The sequence below is a fragment of the Haemorhous mexicanus genome, chromosome 5 (genome assembly GCF_027477595.1).
Source record: "Haemorhous mexicanus isolate bHaeMex1 chromosome 5, bHaeMex1.pri, whole genome shotgun sequence".
In the NCBI taxonomy this organism is placed as follows: Eukaryota; Metazoa; Chordata; class Aves; order Passeriformes; family Fringillidae; genus Haemorhous; species Haemorhous mexicanus.
Genome location: NC_082345.1, coordinates 61835475 through 61857673, shown reverse-complemented (window position 1 = coordinate 61857673; position 22199 = coordinate 61835475). Strand labels below are relative to the sequence as shown.

The window sequence follows — 22199 nt, the reverse complement described above, 5'->3', positions numbered from 1 at the left end:
TACAGTGAATGGGTGGCATCAGAGTGGTGACCTGTCTCTAGTGGGGATCCACAGGGTTCCAGCTTCAGTCCTGAGCTCTTCATCCTCATTAATGACTTGGAGGCAGGACAGGAAGGGCTACTAAGCATGTTTGCAGGTGATACAAAACAGGGAGGAGCTGTTGAGTTCCTCTAAGGCAGAGAGGCCCTGCACAGAGACCTTGACAAATTACAGAACTGGGCAATCACCAAGGGGAAAGGGCCAGATTCTACACCTGGATGTATGGACAGACTGGGGAATGAGAGGCTGGAAAGCAGCACTGTGGAAAGGGACCTGGGCGTCCTGGTCAATGGAAAGTTGAATTATGAGTCAGCAGTGCCCTGGCAGCCAGGAGGGCTACCCATGATGTGGGGGCATCAGGCACAGCATCACCAGCTGGGCAAGGGAGGGGATTGTGCTGCTCTGCTCTGCAATGGGGTGGCCTCATCTCGAGTGCTGGGGTCAGTTTTGGGCACTACAATATAGAAAAGACATTAAACTATTAGAGAGTGCCCAAAGGAGGACAACAAAGATGGTGAAGGACCTTGAGGTGAAGCTGTATGAGGAGTGGCTGAGGTCACTTGGTCTGTTCAGCCTGGAAGAGACTGAGGGGAGACCTCACTGCAGTTACAACTTCCTCATGAGGGGAAGAAGAGGAGCAGACACGGATTTCTCTGGTGACCAGTGCTGAGGGAGTGGCCTGAAGTGTCAGGGGAGGTTGATGTTGGATATTGGAAAAAGGTTTTTCACTCAGAGAGTGGTTGGGCACAGGAACAGGCTCCCCAGAGCAGTGGTCACGGCACCAAACCTGACAGAGTTCAAGGAGGCTTTGGACAGTGCTCTCAGGATCATGCTGTGACTCTTGGCGTGTCCTGTGTAGGGCCAGGAGTCGGACTTGATGGCCCTTTGGGGCCCTTCCAACTCTGCTTATTTTGTGAGGCCAAGCTTGGATTATCTCATAAACTTGGTGCATTCATACTTTCAGTGCTGACCTCTGTTTTCACTCTACATATCATATGTTTCATAATCAGTGACATGAAAGTAGTCTTAGGCCTAACTGAGTATTGTGCAGGGGGGTACACAATTATTTTTGAGCGCCGTGGCATAACTAATTACACGTGGATGGTATTTCTTCATTCACTGGTAATTTGGTCTGAGTCACCATATTATGTTCTATAGTAATAGTAACCCTTCTTTAGAATTACATAGCTCAAGCCAATATTTTATTAGATCTCTAACCAGTGTAAGAACAAGACTTGCTAAAGGATTAATTGATGTACCATTGCAGCTACTGAAAATAGGCAGGAACTTAATGAGTCATACTAGGTACATACAGTGATACAAAAGTACTGTTTATTTTAAACATCAAAAAGTTACTTTTCTTTGGTTCTGTGGCTTTAAAGTCAATATAAAACCTGTTCACCTTATCAGGCCTTAGTGTAATGTCAAAAAGAACTAGTATAATACTTGTAAAACCCATCCTGAACACAAGCACTTCCCACTCCTGTTTATAAGCAAGTGCTGTAAACAGCAACCTTCTGGCTGATTGTCTGTAAGAGGGAGCGAACTGTCTCTTCCAGCTCCACCAATTGCTTGGCTTTGTCTTCCAGAACTTTCTGATTGTTTTCATATGTATTTTCCAAATCTGTAGGCAAAGGAAGTTGAAAAAACCAGCTTAATTGGTGTTGTTTTCTTGCATGTAAATCATGATTGTTACAGATAAACTACTATTCAAATTTATTTCTATTGTGGAACATATTCTGATTGGAGGAAAAGGCCAAAAAACAAACAAACCCCTAAAAATCAAGAAAGGCTGGAATGGCACATTTTCGTTTCCTTAACATAGGGATGTAAAGGAACAAGGAAATTATTTTCCAAAGGTGAAAATCCAAAAGTGTATTTTGAGTATTAAAATAATTGTCATTCTTTGCTCTATGGTGGCTTTTACAGAACCGTGAAATGTTTTGGCTTGTGATGATTAAGACTACTCAGCAAGTCACAGTAACTGTGCAGGAGTAGCAAAGAGGGGAAGAATTAATTCCTGGCCTCGCAAAAACAGAAGGAAAATTTAATTCTGTCTCTGGTAGCAAGGGGCAGATTGCCTTGTTCTGGTTCAATCAACTTTGTCAACAGTAAATGTTAAATTAATCTGTGAACTGGAACTCCCGTGTCCTGATTTAACTTTTGTTTTAAGAGCTTTCCAGGGTGGGGTGAGGGGAGTACTGTTTGGAGACGGGGGTCTTGCTGGAACAGACGAGTCCTTGTCCTGAGCAGAGTAATTTTGTTCCTTCCCTGTGGTGGTTCTGAGGACAGTGAGAGGTGCCCCACCAGAAGTTTGTCTCACCTGTAAGTTTCAGCTTATTCTATAGAAATCTTTGCTTCAAAAGACGCTATTATGTCCATAAGAATAAGGAAAGCAGATCAAGCCTCAGTAACAAAAAAGTACCTTTTCTTTTCCCCTTCTGCTAGTGAATAGCTGGTTTAACAGCATGAAATTGCTTCACGTTCTAAGGTGCCAAATTACCTCCTCAGAACAGGCTTACCTTTGAGCAGCTGGAGTTTGCTGTTTGCTTGAGCCAACAAGGCTTTAGCTTCATCTTGCAACACGCCTGCTTTCCTCCTGGCCTCAGCTGACTCCTCTGTCTTCCTGGCAATGAGCTCTTCCACGGTTCTGTACTTGCCGCTGAGCTCGCTGTTGAGCACCTGTTCCGAATTCAAGCACAAGATGGAGCTCACACAAAGCCAATACAGCGGGAGTTGGCCTTTCCTCCTCTGTCCTGTACTAGTCCGGCTGCCAGGAGAGACTGGGAGCTGGGAGCTCACTTAACAAAAGCAGAAACGGTGTCAGGATATTTCCTACTTTCTGTCCAAGACTAAGAGCTGTGGTGAAGACTCATCAGTTGCTCTTTCGCAGATCTGTGGCTGTTTTACAGCTTCAATACTGGCACTTGGCAGAGATTTATGGGATTCAGTTACAGGGTTCTGTAACTAATGGAAGCCATGGCCCCTAGAACTGCTGGAAAGCTACACCTGGCACTGCTCCTGGCTGAGTGCTTGCATCTGGGGAGGAATACCCTTGCTACCCTTTCAGCAACAAGAACTGAACTAGCTGCCCAGCTGGTGGTAGTGAAGGTGCTGGGAAAGTCGTGAGGTTGGTTTCTCAGCTGTGCTTTTGTTGTGGGGTTAACATTAAGAAGTCCAATGGCCCAACTAAATTCAACCATTGAGCAAGATAACAAACATAGCAGCACTGGAATTCTCTTGTGTTTACTTGACAGCACCTGAAATTCTACTTAGTGTTTGGATATTGTTGAGTTGATGGATAATGCAGCTCTCCTGTCAGAAAATGGCTCTCTGGAGAGTTAGTTAGCCTACAGACAAGAGATGGGAGCAATGAAACTTCCTTTGGCAGATTGGTTGATTGTTTTGTTAATGAACATTCTTTTGCTATTACAAAATTGTGTGTAGCAAACTTTGGGAGTAATGCCATATGTTCACAGAGAAAAGTCTTGCATCTCTGATATTTAGCAATTACTTCAGTTTTATGTAAAGATAATTATTTTTCCTGTTGCTTGATTCTGTATATACCAAATTCTGGTTTGTTTGTCCTGAACCTGTCATTGTCATAGAACCATAAATACTCTATACAGGTGGAAAAAAAATATTTTCAGTTCTCCTGTGACATAGAGTAAAGCTAAGGAACAGAAACCTATCTGTGAAAGGCTGACAGCTTTCCTGCAGCTATTTCAGAGCCCAAAAACTTCCCAATAAATCTCTCTCAGGATCTGATACCAAAGTAAAAAGTTGCTATCTTTGTTAAGAGCATAAATGTTAGAGTATTTTCTACCCCCAGAAAATGAACGATAAATGTGATGGATCACGTGTATTCATTGATCTCCCTTTAGCCAAACTGGGGGGAGTTTTGCTGGCTTCTCTTTAGGATTGTTTCTGAGCTTCTCACCTTTTGAACTTCTTCAGCATTTTGTTTTGCACTATTAATTTTTTCTTCTATATTTTCCACATTCCCTGAATTTGTAGCAGCCTTTTGCCTAAGGTCTTCAACACTCTTCTCTAGCTCAAACAGACGTAAGGTAGCATTGTTGAGAGTTTCTGCAGATGCTGCATTTTCAGATTCAATCTAAGAGAAAGAAGAATGAGAGTTAGACTTTCAAAAGACAATGGATATAACACTAAACTTTCTCCATAAACCTTGCTCAACTAACTAGTTTGTGTCCATATATCTGAGTTAAAAGCAGTGTTTTAGTTTTACTAAAAATGGCCCATTGCAGTCAGGGTGAAAAAGCTCAGTGCTTGAGAATGGTACATATGGGGCTGCACAAGCATTAAGGAATATTGTCAAAAAGTGTTTGATTGCATTATACACGCAAGAGTTGACTAATCCATTGACAAAAGTTCAGACATTTGACTCCATCATGTGATAATGGACATGTGAAGCTTCTAAAGTGGCCAAGCTTCATAAGTATAGATAGCACTGTGGTCTCATAAGGGCTTTGAGATGAAGTCTGCAAGCACTTGGCACTTCAATCTAGCATTTGTTTATTTTAGTCTGGTGCTGCAGTGTGGATGACGCTGAGCACACCAATACACAACCAGTGTGGCTGACAGGTGTGGCTTGCCAGGGGTCTTGTCAGACCTGCTGGTTTAGAGGGCTACAGTCCTGCTCATTTAACTTGGCTGGGCAAGATATGGGGTGGGAAAAGCCTTTTGGTGGTTTTTTTTTGTTGTTGTTGCTGTCTGGCCTGGTTTGTAGCAAAAAGTCTCCTAGCATCTGTCCCACTCACTCAAGAGTTGATGTGAAGGCAGGAATGATGCTGTTTAGATGCCTTTTACAGCAATTTCTAAGCATCAGACTTGGTGCTGTTTCTATTATGTTAAGAAATACTCATAAGGAACTCACCGAAGTCAGCAAGTCTTGAGTTCCTTTAATATCTTCATCAGCTTGTTTGATGGCTTTTTCAGCTGCATTTTGGGCTTTTTCAGCTTCTTCCAGTGCTGCTTTCACCATGTCTGCAGTGACTTTAACATCTGTTGCACCTTTGCTGTGGAGCAAGATTGTTAATGCTAAAAATGCTCTTTGGAACTGGAAAAAGAGCATATGCTACAAGGGGGCTGGTTTTCCCCCTTACTGAAGGAATAAGAATTTACATCAGGGAAAGTTAAACTGCATTTTCTGATGCAATGAGATTGAACAGGGCTGCATACCTTGCTCTTTTAGCTTCTTCCAGTAGCATTTCTGCTCTGGCAATATCTCCAGCGCTCTGCTGCAGAATGACCTCAACATCAGAAAGGCTTTCTACACGCTCACGAATATCTTCTGTCAGGGCCTGCAGCTGCTGGGGAGTGCTTGGCATCTCCATGTTCAGCACTTCATTAGCCACTGCCTCAATGCTATCCAGGTCAGCACTGTCTTCTAGCAGATGGACACAAATGACAGAGATGTGAGTAAAAGCTTCTCTCTGTCACATCTCAGCATTCAAATTCTTATTCAGCTGCTTCCTTAAGAAGGAAAATCATGAGAAAACTTCCTCCCCCAGATTTATGGAAAATCAAGGTGTTAAAGCTACTGCCCAAGGTGAAAATTCCCTCTCGGAGAGGCCCAGCAGGTGTATAGGCCCTGCTGGCACAGCTCTCCTGGAAGCCATTTGAAGATCTTGGTGCTCAGCTGCACCATTCTGGGGAGGACCCGAGCCCACAGGAAACAAAAACCAACAGCTGCACGTAGATGTATTTGTGCTCCCAGCATAGTCAGCCCTGAGCAAACAGGCAAGGAATGGGCTGCTGGCAAACAAGGCTCTCACTTAACCTTTACTTGCTTTCTTACAGAGAGAGAAATGCAGTTTCTGACTTTCTTCCCCTTTAATACTACTTTGTCTTTCTAGCCAGAACTTTCAGACACACTTGGCAAAGTACAGCAGTACAAAAGCCTCAGCTGAAATGCACACAAGAACATGTCACAGTTTGCTCTCACTTTCTTATTATCTTGGTTTTCTCTTGTTTTTCCTCATGTTTCCAGATTTCATCATACACACTGTCTGTCTAAGGGAGGTGGGGGGAATGATGACAACTGTTGAGCTAACTCTTGGAAGATAATACAGATGTAAAGCTGGTTTTCACAAACTCAGAATTAAAATATAATTAAAATGTAACGTTCTTACGCATTAGGAAGTCTCTAATCTGTTTAATAAGATTTCTCAGATCTTCATTGCTTCTGTCCACTTGCTCTTTTGTAGCATTGGTTTTAAGCAAAACCGCTTGTGCATTTTGTTTTGCTTCATCCGCTCTCTGTTTTGCCTCAGAAACCTAAAGAAAGGAAAATGGAAGGCTTGCTTGCTTATCTTCTTATGCTTTAGGGCTTGTTATAAAACAATTCATCTGGAGTCAGAAGTAATACTAACAAGGAATGCTTCTTCTCATAAAACTCACAGAACACTTGGAAGCTGGCCCTGATCCATACCACCAGTGCTAGTTTAAACAACTCAGGCTGATGTTTAGTTATCCATGAAGGTTCACTCTAGCAAGCTCCCCTTCTGAAGATATTTACAAACATGATGAAGTTACACAACCCAAAAGAAGTATTTTCTGCAGAAAACCAGCACATACTTTATCAATTAGTGTCTGTGCTACAACAGACAGATTTTCCCTTTTCTTTTTTACTATCTTAACAATTGATTTGGCATATTACCATTTTGGAGAGTTGCTCCACTTCTGCTAATGCACTGAGGATGTCTCTGTCAAAATCCATAGCCTTCTGCCAGGCATTGTGAGCCACGGTCACCAGCCCGTCGCAGCCGGGGCCTCCACACTTCTTCCTCCCCTCGTCTGTCCGGCAGCTCAGCCCCCCGCACTCGGACTCGGCACACGAGGCTCCCGGAGCAGTGCCACACGTCTGCAGGGACACAGGGGAAGCAGTCACAGCCTGATTTCCATTCCATTGCCTGGGGGCTGGAGTAGGACACTGTTCTATCACAAAATTTCAGAATAAACTTTATTTTCAAGAAGCAAACTATTTCTATCAGCAACACTGTGCTGAGAGTTATCCACTGCTTGGTCAATTGTTTGGTAACGAGATAACACAGGAGTTGGTTTAACCAGAGGGAAAATTAGAAATTTCCCTGTTCTTGTGAGGCTCTTTTACCTTTTCATGCCCTCCCCAAACTCTCTTTTTGCCAAATGATAGTCACTAACTCAGGTTTTGCAGCCAAAAAACCTCCCTGGGAAAACCTAGGGGCTGAGCCAAGTTAGCTGCAGCTGTCTCCTGTGAAGTGCAAATAAGTCCCTCTTACCTGTTTGGCACGTAAGCCAGCAGTAGCTAGAAAGCAGAAAGGTGTGTGTGTGTCTCATGATTACACCTCCAAGCAACTCAATATTTACTGCCTTGATAAACATCTACCAAGATTTCAGTTCTTAAGAACAGTCAAGGCAGGAATGTAGGGGAAGGGAAACTAAACAGAAAGATGTCTCTTTCTTCCCTTCAGAGAAAAAAGGAGGGCTGAGGGAGTGGGAGGGATGACTGGTTGTAAAGGACAAGGGACAATCAGCTTGTGAAGAACTCACTCTACCACAGGCCTGGCCTGCCTGGGGGAGTTAATGAGCAGTGCCCTGCAGCCTGCCTTCACCCAGGGTTGTTCAGGGATTGTTCACTGAATGCAGCTGGCCAACTTCAAAGAGAAACTGAGGGAACACCCAGCCTCTCCGAAGAAAAAGCCATCCTTAATCATATTTACAGATGAGCAGGCATCTTCAACAGAGAAAATGCCCTTTTGACTCCAGCTCCCTGTAAATTCTGCTGTGTCTCGAGCAGGAGGATGAGCCTGGGGGGATGCTGAGGCCCGTGGGTATGTGCAGGATGCAGCCTGGGCAGGCACTGTACAGGCACAGAGTGTATCTGGTGGAGCTGCAGAAGGGAAGAGGGGACCCTGGGGAAAGCAAGCACTGAACTCGGGATAGGCTGAAGAGGATGGCTCTCAGCCCAGCAGATTTGCCACACTTTTCTGCACTTGTGAACTCCATCCCTAGCAAAGAACATTGGATTAGAACAGGGGTGATGCAAAAACAGGTGCTCTGCTGGGGCTGGGAAGAGTGGGAGGAAGACCAACATGAAAAGCTGGTCTTTGAAAGCCGGTAGTGTCAGAGCCCACCAGTTAAACAACCCAGTTCTAGCCCACAAAACCAAGGGGTTGCTCAGCCAAGCAAGGTGCATTTCTCATGACACAACCACGCATCTCACACTGCCACGCCCTCCAGCTCCTCCCCGCCCGTTGCTTCGCCACAAACCAAACTCTCTTTCTGCTACAGGTTTATCCCAGCCATTCTCAGCTGTGTACCTTCTCAGCCACCTCAGAGAGATCCAGGCTCTGCAGCTTTCCAGCGAGTTCATCCAGAAGGCGAGACTGCTCCTCTTGTTTAGCCTTGAACTGGGCCTCCTTCTCATTGATTAAGTCTTCCACTTCCTGCCGCGTTCGCGCTGACAGCTCCACGGCGCTATCGGGATGAACAGTGGAGGCATTGACCCTCTCCTCTGCCTCCAGGGACATCTGGAAATACTTGGTGATACTATCCAAGGCTCCTGCAGAAATCAGAGGGAGCTGATGAGAGCTCTGTTGAGTAACCCAAAGTAATGCATACTACAGATGTTAGCGGATCAGGGCTAACATCAGGGCTAGTGATATTCACATTAAAGGAAACGCTGGCCTTGGCAGCTGTGCCCTTGCAAGGATGACAGAATTTGGCCTCTTGTAGAAAAAAAAGTTTGCTTCTTTGCTTAGTGGAGAGTGTCAAGCTGGTCTTTGAAGTTAAGCCTTTCTCTGACTCTAGTGACTGAATTCTGCTTATACTAAGGGCAAAAGGAGATACGGCCTTTGAAGGTTTTTAGGGGAACAGTCTGTTTTCTAAAGATTCCCTTATCCCCCCAGTTCTTACTGTTTGCCCTGGGATGTCTGGCTTATGGAGTCACTGCTTGGAAACTGGTCAGAGCTTTCCTAAGAAACAACTGCTTGATGAAAGATGCTGATTTATGGAACTGTTGATTTTGGACAACTCCTGGAGAGGCCTTGTGTGGGTGTGAGGGACCCTACGGGGGTGGCTACACTCTGCACCTTGGGGCAGTTTTCTTTTGCAGAATGCCAAAAGTCAGGGACTCTCCTATTCCACATGTTACTCGCCTCAGTCTGAAATCTCCCATGTTCACTAGAAACAATCTCAGACTTGCTGCAAACCAGGCAACATATAACAAAAATTAAAAATACTTTCTAGATTTGCAAATAATTTGGTGACATTCCCCTTCCGCCAGCAAATGATGATTTTTGGCCCATTTCAGTGTACCAATGGACATGCCAGGCTTGGGTGGGTCAGGAGAACTGGACCTTTTACCACAAGCTCTTTTTTTTTCACCCAGAAATAGCAATTTAACAGACTGAAGGGAGCAAGGGGCACATCTTGAAATCTGTGGTGCACTTTCTTCTATTGTGTCTCATCTACAACGTGCTCAGCATGATACCTTAAGACGATTCTGTGCCCCAACAATTTGAGCCAGCTTTGCAATGTGCAGAGGAAGAGAGACCGGATGAGGGGGGCAAAAATTCCTGCTGCATCAGCAACTCTGCTATGCACAGAAAGAACCTGTCCCTGAGGAACTGTGTTTTATTACAAGTTAGGAGATTAATCTGGTACTTAAACCTATGCACTAATGAAATTTTTGTCCACCCTGCTGCTTTCTCCCCCACCCTGTGACACTTACCCCGAACATCAGAGATCTTGATGAACTCCAGCTGCTCTGCAAGCTCTTTCACGACGTGGTCGAGACTTTTGGCATCTGTCTCCAGTGCACTCAGGTCCATGTCGGTGCTATTGCTCTTTGCTGATAAGGCTGATAGGTTTTCTTCTATGTCAGCTATCTTAACTGTAACATCTGCTGTCAGCTTTCTGTAAAACAGGCACAGGACTCAGCATGGGGAGGAAGAAGGGTCATATGCCTCATACTTCACCGGAGCATGGTGGCTAAAGATGTACCCAGCTTCTCCCATGGCAGGACCTGTCCTTCTTCAGTGGAGCTCCAAGTGATTTGTAAAACATGCCTACCTAGAATACTGTTATGGTTCCTTTATTATACAAACCTACTTTTTAATCTACAGCACATTTATAAACCCAAAGCGCCAAATTGCTCAGAAAACAGCTGCATTGTGTAAGATTAACTGGAGGGAGATTCCAGAGCACTGGAGTAATGCTCTTGTATCATGGCAACTGCATAGGTCAGAGTTGACTACTATGATCCATACATAATTTGCTTCCCATCCCACACAGCTCAAATGTAGTTTTGATTACTACGAGCTCATCAGACAGAATTGAACTTCAGGAAGCAGGGAGGGGGGAGCCTTAGTTTTAACACAATGGATTCTTTAAACTCTTCTGTACAGATCCCTCCTCACCAGAGTTTTGAAGGAAAACCTCCTGCTCTAAGCAGTCACTCAGTGAGCCACAGAGCAGGCTTTAGCTAGTGGGATAACCCTAAAAGGAAGAGCAAGTGAGTTACATGTCAAGGCTGCTGTGGAACAGAAGTGGTTATAGGAAGCTATTCCCATCAAGCCAAGCCTTTCCTCATTCTGAAAGAATCAAGGCAGTATTTAAGATCTAAGATCAATTTACAGCTCTCTCAACAGCCCAACAGCCCAACAGCATGCTGTTTTCCAGGACTCCTCCAAAGCCCAGTACTTTCTATACAGCCAGAGAGGAGCAAGAACAGATACACCTAAGGAATGTTAGGGAGAAGCAGCTCTTCAGCTGCTCTCATCTCCCTCAATACACACAGCGTCCAGAAGCAGCAGCAACCTTCAGCTCTCCAGCAGGAGGGAGGGGAGCTGTAGGACACAAACTATTCCTAATTGAGACATTTGTGCTTTAATCCTCACCCCTTTGCTTTGTGCAGTTCCTTTCACAATGCACAAGCAAGTTGGAGCAGTTGCAGACAGGGTTAGAAAGCCTCTGTAATCCTACTTAGACTGCCCCATCTCCAGACTACCATCTTTGGTATGCTTAGCCCTAAAAGAAAATACAAGGCTTCTACTCTCAGAAAAAAGGAAACAATCCTTGTTATAAACCTGGTGCTTTCCCCAACACGTGCTCAGAGTGCAGAAAGAAGCCCAAGTTTCCAACTCATCAGCTACAGGTGGAAATCCAGGAACTTAATCTCTCCCCCTCTTCATTCTCTCACATAACAGCAGTGTTTGTCCTTTGCCCTGGGGCAGCACAAGGCAAGCATGAGTGGCTCCCTGGTAATTAGCTGCCTGGAGAGCAGTGGGAGCAGGACAACCCAGCCCAGCACGTGGCAGCTGCACTGCTCCTGCATGCCCCACCACGTTTCTGCTCCCCGGTTTCTGCCCAGTGGGAAGGGCACTCACTGCCAGTGCTGAGCATGGCAAGGTGCTCCAGCAGCCACAGCACCCTCACCCAGCCAGAGTGCCCTCAGCCCAGCATGGGGACACCAGTCACTCAAGTAAATCCCAGCTCACTGGAACTCCCACTTCTTCCCAAGACAGACTTATCCATGTAACTACAAATCTACTCACTCTGCTTCCTCGAAGAGATTCCCAATGTTCTTCAGGGGCTCAGCTGCTGGATTTTGAGCGATGATGGTTTTAATTTCAGTGAGCTTCTCCTCCAGTGTGTTGAGCGTCTGCTGGTATGGGCCAGTGACTCCAGTGATTTTGAGGGTATTAGCCCTGTCCAAGAACTGCTGGGTCCTATTAGCCAGCTCGCTGATGATCACATCCCAGAGGGCAAAGCACTGGTGGCAGGGCACGCAGTCAGGGAAGAAGCCCGAGTAGCCCCGGGAGCACTTGTCACAGTGCAGCCCTTCCACCCCCTCATTGCAGATGCACTGCCCTGTGGCACGGTCACACTGGGGGGTCTGGATGCCACGAGGGTTGCAGTCACATGCTGGGAGGAGAAAAAGACACATGTGAAGGCCATGGATGTTGGCAGGGTGGGAAAAAATCAATTATTATAAAAGTGGTGAAATGAATACAGATGTGATCAGTGTCTCATTTAAAAAGCTAATTATGGTTGTATCACTTACGTATATGGAGGAAGCAAGTGTGAGTGAGAAAGGGGAGAGAGATGGGGAAATAACTCAAGGGGAGATCCAGATTTGCACATCTTGGAAATAGGAACAATAATAGAGCAAGGATGGACACCACTTGTTGCCATGTTCAGATGTCATCTGAATAGCAACTGAAAACAAAGATCCCAGTTCCTCTCCTGCAATGAAGGGTGAGTACAGCAAGGCTCTCAGGACAGGAAAAGAAGTGGCAGGCAGACACATAGCAGAGGGTTTAAGAGCAAACCATGAGAGAAAAAGGAAATTGAACTAGGAACAGCCATTTACTGTCTCCTCCAGCACAGGAGAAACACTCAGGTGAGGAATCCTGCAAATCATAACCCAGCCACCTTCCCCTGCACCTCCCACAAACAGCACACTAAAAGGAGATAACTGATTACACAGAACTTGGTTAAGTGGAGGAGCTCTCTTCTGTAAGGCACTGTGGGTGCTAAGAGTGGAATGGGCTTCCAAGAACAGGACAAATCTATGGAGCCAAAAGCCCTAGTGAGATCTTCTAGGCAGAGGTACAGGGACTGGCTCAGAACATGTCCCTGCCATGGATAGTGGGAAAACATTCACAAGACACACTGAGGAGCCTGGCACTGGGCTGACATTTTGGGTATACAGAAAGTCAGAAAAAAAATCTGGCAGTGAAAATTAGAATAGAACAAAGAATTTGGTCATGAGCAGCTCTGTAGTGTTTGAGGTGTTAAGGACCAAGAGCCTACACACTGTCTGTCACCCTCAATGTCACCCTCAGTGGAATTGAGGACACTTAACAGATTTATAAATTTTTTAAAATCATTTCACACTGAGCACCAACTTTGGAGTTAGTATTCACACCTTCATGAAATGCATTTCTTTGGGACTAAGCCATCACAGAGAGAAGTTACTCACTTAACTCAGTGATGCACTGTCACTGCTGAAAGCACAGACACGCTCTGTACACAACAATGCTATCAGGAGAAGCGTTTCCATGCAGCAAGGCTGCCACTTGACCTCCTTAATTACACAGGAGGCAGCAGCAGAGGACATCACCAACATGCAAAGCTTTTTAATAAAGAGATGGCAGCAAGCAGCAAAAAGAGAGGCTTTGAAAATATGCACATCATCTACTTATCATTATGGCAGAGTGCACTTGAAACAGGTCAAGCACACGTTCCCTAAACAGGAAAAGGACTGGCATACCTGATAAAACCCCTCACTTACACATCCATTTACCAGGCATTCTCACAGGAGGTTAAATGGCCCAAAAAAGCCCATAAATCAATTCACACACCCAAAGCAAATGCCCCCTTGAAAACAGGGCAAAACACAAAGCTGTTTTCAAGACTGTACATTGTTTGCTTCAATGCCAGAACACAGTGGTGGTCTTCAGTTCAAAAATTACACAAAGAGCCCCAGCAGAACAAATCGCTCCTCAACAAAACGACTTTCTTGTACAACGTGAATATGATAGGCAAGAGACAAAAATAACTTCTGCTGCCTGCACAATTGAGCAAAATGGTCTTTTGTTCTTTGAACTATACCCTGACACAAGAGATTGTTTTTACTTTACATCGAAAGTGCTTAAGTAGTCAACTCACCATGGAATATGTTCCCTGCAGGCAAACCGTTGAGTTCCTGTTTGAAGGTCAGTTAACCCTTCTGTCAATTAATAAGGCCCTTGGTATAATGATGAATTGTCCAAATTCCTCTGTATAGAAAGAGGCTAAATGGCATGTGGTTTTTCTCAAAGATCCTGAGGTCTGATCAAGTTACATGAATACTTGCTGCTGGCAAATCAGATCACTATATTTACTTGCAGATTTAAAAGGCTTAATGTCAAAAAAACCCCATAACCCCATATTGGTAATTCTACTCCTGAATACCTGCATGTTCAGGAAAGCCAGATGACATGGCTTTAGTAGCATTTACATGGTAAAGTGGATTCCAAAATCTCTGGAGCCAGAAAATACTAGGGAAGAAGAGAAAATAATTTAGGTACTAACATACTGTTTGGAAAGTGAAAACCCAAACTCCACAGCTGCCTGTCGGGGGATGGTAAAAGCAAAGAAGTAATTTATTCTAAATGAGGAGCAACAGCTGGAAGAATACAATCCTACAAAACTCCCAAACCAAGCTTTGCAGGACCATAAGAAATTGTGAAATTCTCATATCACTGCCAATGAACTGGGATGTGAACATCAGAAATACCTTGATTCCTATTACCCGCTATTTGACCAAAGTACCCACCATCACTTCTAGCCACATAACAAAGGAGGTGTTTGCTCCCCAAACACCTCCTTTGTTATGTCCAACTATTCCTATGGCCATGGTGGGATTCAGAAGCAGTCCTGTACCTGGCAGGCTAATTCAAACATGACCTTCAAAGTATTGCTTTACTCAGGAGATTTTGGCTCCAACCAGCACACTCCTAAATCTGATGTAAGACCTGAGTAACACAACATATCCAATGTTAGCATGTTAATCAGAACTTTTTCAAGAATAAGAAACACACAGGCACATCTAGGGATGCAGATGTGCCAGCAGATGTTTCAGATGTGGATTAGTAGCTACCAACAGCTTTATACTCTACTTATATGTGGTATAGGGAAAGACAAAGTCCTGTAAACTCCTTTTATGTCACTATGCTTACATGACAAGCAACTGGAAAAGTAGTTCATTTTGCACTGCAAAATCAAACAGATGTTGAGTTTACTTCAAGATATTTGGATGCCTTGACCACTTGTAGTTGGAAATGCCTTCAAGACAAATGGTGGACTACTCTCCCTTCAAGCAGACAGATGGCCCAAAGCCAAGGTGGAGGGCTGAAAGTTAATGCAGACACGGCATTAACTTTTGATTAAGATCAGTGATTAGACAGGCTTCAAATCTGCAAGCAGAGCAGGACATTGCAGTAACTCCCGTGGAAAACACAGTGGAGGAAAAGAAGTCTTTTGAAATCATTGGCCCAAGATTTAAGGGTTTTCAAAGGAGCATTTAGTAAATTAAACAATAGGTTTCTGTTCTGAAATGTCATTTTGGAACTGGGCGTATTGTTTTCTTTAACTGAGTGTGTAACTCAATCAGCGATTCTTTTGTGGCATACTTCAGCTTCAGAGAAACCATATTTTTGGAAAAGTTTTAGCCAAATTCTTCAGTCAGGATCTGCTGATTAGCAGATTATGAGGATTGTAGCTGTATCTGTTTACCAATGCATCTGCACACATGTGCATGTACACACTGAATATCCATGGGTAATTTCTGTATCACCTTCATCAGTGCATTTCTCCTCCTCCTTTTTCCTGATCCTAAAGATAGAAGTAACACTCAAACATGTATACCAAATGCAGTCATGTAAAAACCTAAGAGGAGAAATCCAAAAGAAGCAAGTAACTAGCTTGAGAGGTTTGCTTTAAGCTCAAAAGGATCTGTGAATTGCCTTATCTTTTACCTACTCTGACAGCCCTGCTATCTTTTCCTCTGATTTTAACTATTTAGCACTCACTTTCATTTTAACTACTGTAATTCAATATGCAGTAACATCACTTAATTTAAACTCAGGTGTGTCAAAGCACTTGACACTACAGCAGAGGTGACAGGATGGATACTGAATGGGCTGTGTGAAGACCAGTATCAGTGTCCAATTCTTTACTGAGGGATGCCAGGAACAAACAAGTGTTGTACATCACCCTACGCTGAATAGAAACGATTTTTCCAGAAATATTTTTTTTACTGCTTGAGACTGAGGGCGGCAAGCACCAAATGTTTAACTCCTCCACAGAAAAAACACAAAGGTTTTGTTCAAACATGATTTCCTGGCATAATTTCCCAGTGGTAGTGAGGCACTGTGATAAGAAAACCATTCAATTTTTAAGGTTGCAAGTTTTGCAGAGCTAGCAAATTTCTTCTAAATAATCAGCTATTGATTCAAGTTACCCTGCAAGCATAGTGCTAACTCCTCAGCAATATGATTTTCAGTAGGAATGTTAATATAAGATCCCAGCCTAAAATTACTGGAGTTGTGCTACATCTTAACATGCTAGCAGACCATGCCAAAAGGTAATTTTATGGAAATAATCAATACACATTACAGTATTTTATGACCCTAGGTCAATTAAAATTATGAAACTTGAAGTGAAAATTCTATTTTCTTTAGCACAGAATTTGTCTGACTTCCTTTAGGCACTTGTCACAGAAGGAAACAAAACACCTCTGAACACCAAAACCATCTCCTACAAAAGCAGCCTATGTGACTAGTTTAAGATCCAGGTGTTAAAATTTTAAGACTAAAAACTTATTCTTAAATGGCAATAAGGTAATTTTCAGTGAACTGCTGTTCCCGTACCAGCCATATAACATAGACTAAAAACTGAGAAAAACAACTTTCTTGTCAATGTATGCATTGTGTACTTTACAAAAAACATGATTTTTTTTTCATTGCAGTTCAATAAATTCTGTGATTTTACAGTAAGACTTGTAAGATTTTACAGTAAGACTCATGTCCAACACAGGACATGCTTCTAGTGAAGGGGCTACAGCAACACCATCTAACTTTTAATCTCACACAGTGCCTCCTACTAACTGCACTCTGGTCTGCTTGTTCAACTTATTACAACAGTAATGACAGTAAAATTGTCATCTCCTTCTTATTAGATGAAACAAAAACTTTAAGTATCTACTGTGCAAAGGCATTGTTTGAGCTGCATCTGCAGCCACTCCACATCTCAGGCTTCCCAGGAGCCTGCAGCCTTCTGCTGGAGATGTGCTTTGTGGGTTGAAGCTGGTGCAGAACTCGGCATGTCGAGTCCTGCCCTTTAGTTGCCAGGCTTTGGAAAAGCTCCAGCAGAATGCCTGGGAGACCTGAATTTGATGAACTCTGTAGTGCTATTATTTACTACCTTAGGTAGGATTTTTATGCACATACACACGTTCACATGCAGGTTCATGCAGAGCTGCAGCCAGCTCGAGGCTGGAGCAATGGCAGAAGAGTCCTGCCAAGGGGCTGGCACTGCCTCCAGAGCAGGTGATGCTCAGAGCACAGCTCCTGCCCACTGTAATCCTCCCAGGGACCTGCACGAGGCCAAGAGAGAAATGCTGGGCTCTTCCCCACCCTCTATGCCTCTGCTGTGCTTGTTTCAGGCATTATGTTGAATTCAGGAAGAGAATGTTGTGCTTTTTCAAAGCACAGGGAGTAAGCAGTCTCTGAAGACCCAGCCACAGGCTCTCTGTGGTGTGTAATCCCCAGTGGACATGTGTGGGTGCTGAAGTGCAGCCAGTGCTGTGGGCTCACAATGCTGTCCAAACACAGGCACCCACCTCAGCTGGCCCCAGCAGGGTGGTGCCAGTGTGATCTCTGTGGACGTGCAGAGAGGAGACATCAGATGACATTTTCTCTCCACAGCAGGGGGCACAGACTGCAGCACCCAGACCAGGTACAAAAACCTGCCTTCCCTGGCTTCTGCTTCACCATGTCTGAGCTCACCAAGGTTTCTAGAAGAGACATCATAGGCAGCACCTGGCAATGGGGATGGCAGGGAAGAGTGCCCTAGAGCCTGGTATCCCCTGGAGTGTATTGGGACCCTGGGCCACACTGACAGCTCACTGCTGCTGCAAGTGCCTGAGAACCCATGGAGAGCTGCAGCCCCAGCCTGTCCTAAATGGGCCATTTTGCACATCTCCACGCAGCTATGTCCAGAGCTTATTTGCAGGCTCTTGGGATTTTTTAGTATTGTAAAGCTTGTCAAACATGAGCAGTATGGTCCCCATTTCTCATCAGGAGCTTGTGTTTCTTGATGCCAGCAACCTGAAGATCTTGAAGAGGTCTTCAGTGAAGAGATCACACATCACTGTCCTTGGAGTAATTGATTCACCCTGTGGTTTCCAACCTTGAGCAGAACCCACTTGCCCTAGAGAGTGGAGGATCCCACGCTGGAGTCCTTGGGAGCAATGTCCACACCTCTGCACCAGCTTGGTGAAGACTGCATCAACAATCACGTGGTTCAATTTTTGCTCCTCCCCATCCAGATTGGTTCCTATTTTGCTCCTGAATGCAGCACAAAATGTGGCCATACTGGCTGCTAGGGCCAGCAAGAACACGCCAGGTGGCAAATGCCACGGCAGGAATCCGCAGGTTCCCTGCAACTGGAGCAGATGTCTTTGTGACAAAGCCTTGTATCAGTTCCAGCTTCACTGGCTGCAGGCCAGATCTCTGCTATTTTCCAGGGACGCTGCTCAGCAGCTCCTTAACGGCACGGTTTTCTGCTTGCAACCTGCTTATCCCAGAGAACTGCTGCCTGCCCACGCAGCAGCTCAGGTCTGCCAGCCTGAACATCACCACTCACTCCCCGGGGCTAAATGAGGGCTGAGAAGTCAATTGTCTTCTTGCCAAGGAAAGACAGGAGACAGGCAGGAGGCACTGACCCCGGCACACTAGGGAGAGCCTGCAGCACCACCCGGCTGGATGTGTTCCACGAGCCAGCACACGCCTGGAGCCTGTCCAGAGCATCACGCCACAGGCTGCCACTGCTCAGCCCTGGGCAGCAGCTCTCCCCACCTGCCAGAGAGACCTCCTGTTGGATGTAATCATGAAGGAAAAGCTGCCTTTCCACCCGAGGAAGTCTCCTCTGTCACTAGGGCACAGAAGGGATGACGGACTGGAAGGGGAGTGTAGATCTCACATGGTAAAAACGGGCTCTGAAGAATATATTCTTTCTTTACTTCATAAAAATTAAAACAGGTTTTCACATGTTCAAAAGACAGCAGGAACTCCACGAGAGATCAGAAATGATGCTACACTGCAAAATCCTGCTGATAAGGTATGCAGAAGGACTCCATCAATAAACCCTGATGGAGACAACTGATAGCAAAAGACAATCCCTGCCCTGGAGCCAGCAGGGTCAGCACACCCCTTACCATGTCAGAACACACAGCGCCTCTCAAAAGGCAGCCTTTCCCCCAAGAAACCCAATATGTACTCAGGAACTGGGACAACTCCCCAGTCCTTTCATCTGCTGCAGTAACCAAGTAGCTGTGACCTGCCTATCTATCAAGATAATGGGCTCTAAGGTATCTCTATTGTAAGGGATTTATTAAAGACCACAGCAAGCACATTCCTCCCTGCAGGAAAAAATACCTTAAATCTATTGCAAACCCTCCTGGCAAGGGCTTCTATTTGAACAGATCAGAGATACAAGTTTGTTCTGGTCTGGACAATGTTTGAAGTTTCTTTTCCAGCTAATGAACAGACTTGTTTATAATGAAAGGACAGAGGCCATCCAGTTTTCTAAACAACCTACTTCATGGTGCTCTGTTTTGCAGCATGTAGCTATGACTAACCCACTGCATGGTTTCTGCTTTCTCCTTTATTTTTATCTGAAATATAAGGAAAGTCTCTTACTAAACAAAAAATCTCCAGTCTCTGTAAGAAGGCACAAGAGACAGGGGTCTTCAGCTACGTACAATTGAAAGGCAAAGGAAACTGGTTTCCAGAACAATTCTCAAACTCAAATGCCTGTGATATGTTTTCTTATCATGCTGGCTTACCTGACAGCATTGCAGTCTTACCCTTAAGGAAGAGTTGCTTCTAAACAGGGAGGTTTGTTTCTAAATAAAGGTCAGACAAGAAAAACACAGACAAGCACGGGCCTGGGCTCCTGCCACATGTCCCATCCTGCAAGGCACCAAAACCCCAGGGCAGACCACACCATGCCTATGTCCCTCTTTTCCAAGGCTGAAATGGGCTGCTCCTGGCAGGGGTGTCCCAGTGAACCGGGGTGTGATGGTGTGCCCAGCCACACAGACATTCCCAAAAGGAGCAGGCGGAGCAGGCACCAGGGTTGGACTCACCTAAGCACTCCACGGCCGGGTCACCCCAGAAGAGCTCCTGGCACTCCCGGCAGGTCCGGCCTCCGAAACCCGGCATGCAGTGGCACTGCCCTGTGAACTGTCAAAGCCAAAAAGCAAACCCATCAGTGAGCCCCTCAGCAGCTCAGCCCCACACCAGAGCAGGGCTGAGCCCGGGGCACAGGGCCGTGCTGCCTCACCTCGTTGCAGGCGGGGCCGAGGGAGCGCGCGGGGTCGCAGTCGCAGGGCTCGCAGCCGCTGCCGCTGGCCAGGCGCCAGGTGTGCGGGGCGCAGCGGTCACACGTCTGCCCCACCACGTTCGGCAGGCACCGGCACTGCCCCGTGGCCGCCGCGCAGCGGCAGCTCTCCGAGCCCTCGCAGTCCTCCCGGACAGTGCCCAGGTAGTTGCAGACGCACTCTGTGAGGGAAAGAGCACGGCACCTCCACGTCAACCTGCACCCCGCTACCAGACTGCCCTGACTTCATATCTAGTTTATTCTCAGAGTCCGCAGAGGTGTGGGCAGATGCTGGCAATGCCAGTGGCCACATCTGGCTGACCCAACACTGAATGACATCCAGCACTGCTCAAGAGCCCTCCTCATGTCCCAGCCCTCCTCATTCAACCAGCCCAACACTCCCTGCTCCTCTCCATTCCTCCCTCTGTACAACCAAAGCCCAGGGGTGCCCAGCTCTCCTCAGGCAGCTATGGTGACAGATCTGCTCGAAGTGGTCAACTGGCCAACAGCGAGCTCACCTGCTCAGTGACCCGCCTGTCCTGCTAGGCTATGCCTGATGCCACATGAGGGGGGTCTGCCTCCCCACCACCCATTTCAGCTTCCTGTCACAGCCCTCATTCCCACTGCCAAACCACACCTGCAGGGACCTGGTGTAAACAAAAGCCAAACCCGCCCCCCACCACCTTATCTCTGGAGAAGATACAAACAGAGATACCACCAGTATCAAGATACAAACAGATACCACCAGTATCAAGAGGGTAAGAAGCCCCACTCCTGCAAAATCCTCCCTCCTTTCAGCAAATGTAAATGCTGTCTCTGAGCTCCCTCTCAAACACAGAGAACCAGGAGACCCACCCAGCTGCAAGGCAGCTGCAGGCAACTCCAGCTGGAATTAATAAGGTTTTTCCTCCACCCCAAATGCTCCCAGGTAAAAAGCATTCAGCTGTCCACTGCTGCCCCTGACAAGGCTGGTGCTGGGGCTGCAGCCGTGTCTCCACTCACTTCTGCAGTCCTGCTGCAGGGCACTCCCGTAGTAGCCCTCTCTGCAGAGGTGGCAGTTTTCACCCTCGGTGTGATAGAGGCACTTCACACACGCTCCGCTCCTCTTGTCGCAGGCCTCTGGGTCAGTGGTGTCGATGTTGTTGTTGCACTGGCACGGCTGGCAGGCGCCACCGACCTCATCGGGGCTCCCAAAGAAGCCAGACGCGCATTCATCACAGCGACTGCCTGTTTGAACAAACAGGCACAGTGCGAATGGCCATCACAGCTCCCTGGCGCAGCCCCGCAACCAGCAAGGCAATAGACTATTACTGGGGGGGCATGAACTGGATCATGTTTAAAGAAACAGAGACAGCACTTGGTGAGACCACGGTAATTCGGTGCAGAGCATGGATGGTACCACCCAGGGCACCAAGGCATGCTGCTTATCCCCTCAGTTCCTGTGCTGTCCTGTCAACCCTTTGCTCAGCACCAGTCACCCCTCACTGCTGCAGATGAGGTTCATGGTCATGCTGGCACCACCCACAGCAAACACTCTGTCCTGGCACCTTCCAAGTGAGGCAACCCCCTGGAACAACCCACTGGTGCTGTGGTCACATCTAACCCACATGAACATATCCTCTCCCTGAGAGGCTCAATCCAACCAGCCATCCCTCCATAGTCCCACCAAGTACCTATGTATCCCACGCTACAGACACACACGACTTGCAGTGTGACTGGATCCTGGTAACAGCCACTGGCAAACTGGCGTCCACTCTCAGGGCCATCAGGGCAAGGGCAGGGCCGGCAGTGGTCACCTGATCCCAGGATGGGGTCTCCATAATAACCAGCCTGGCACCTGCACAACAGAGTACACAGCATGCAGGGACTGCAGGCAAACACACTGCAGCCTTGCTGTAAAATAAGCTCAGATTTTCTACCACTGTGAAGGAGCAGAGGATAGAAACATCCTTGTGGCTCTCCCTTACCACTCAGTCCTAGCAGCTGTGTCCACAGACAAACAG

At 46.2% G+C, this 22199-nt stretch overlaps 1 protein-coding gene across 1 annotated transcript in view; it reads right to left on the bottom strand.

The window, feature by feature from the left end:
* Nucleotides 1-1349: 1349 nt before the first annotated feature.
* The window catches only part of LAMB1 (laminin subunit beta 1), a 41230-nt gene continuing 20380 nt past the window's right edge, over nt 1350-22199 (bottom strand). Inside the window, exons 20-33 of the mRNA XM_059847336.1 lie at nt 21870-22033; nt 21199-21423; nt 20161-20378; nt 19964-20060; nt 11601-11970; nt 9776-9960; nt 8364-8605; nt 6722-6925; nt 6195-6339; nt 5242-5449; nt 4937-5078; nt 3980-4156; nt 2562-2721; nt 1350-1663 (exon numbers count right to left, since the gene is read on the bottom strand). Of these exons, the coding sequence (XP_059703319.1) occupies nt 1527-1663; nt 2562-2721; nt 3980-4156; nt 4937-5078; nt 5242-5449; nt 6195-6339; nt 6722-6925; nt 8364-8605; nt 9776-9960; nt 11601-11970; nt 19964-20060; nt 20161-20378; nt 21199-21423; nt 21870-22033 (2674 nt within the window). The 3' untranslated portion in view covers nt 1350-1526. The remainder of the gene's footprint in view (nt 1664-2561; nt 2722-3979; nt 4157-4936; nt 5079-5241; nt 5450-6194; nt 6340-6721; nt 6926-8363; nt 8606-9775; nt 9961-11600; nt 11971-19963; nt 20061-20160; nt 20379-21198; nt 21424-21869; nt 22034-22199) is intronic.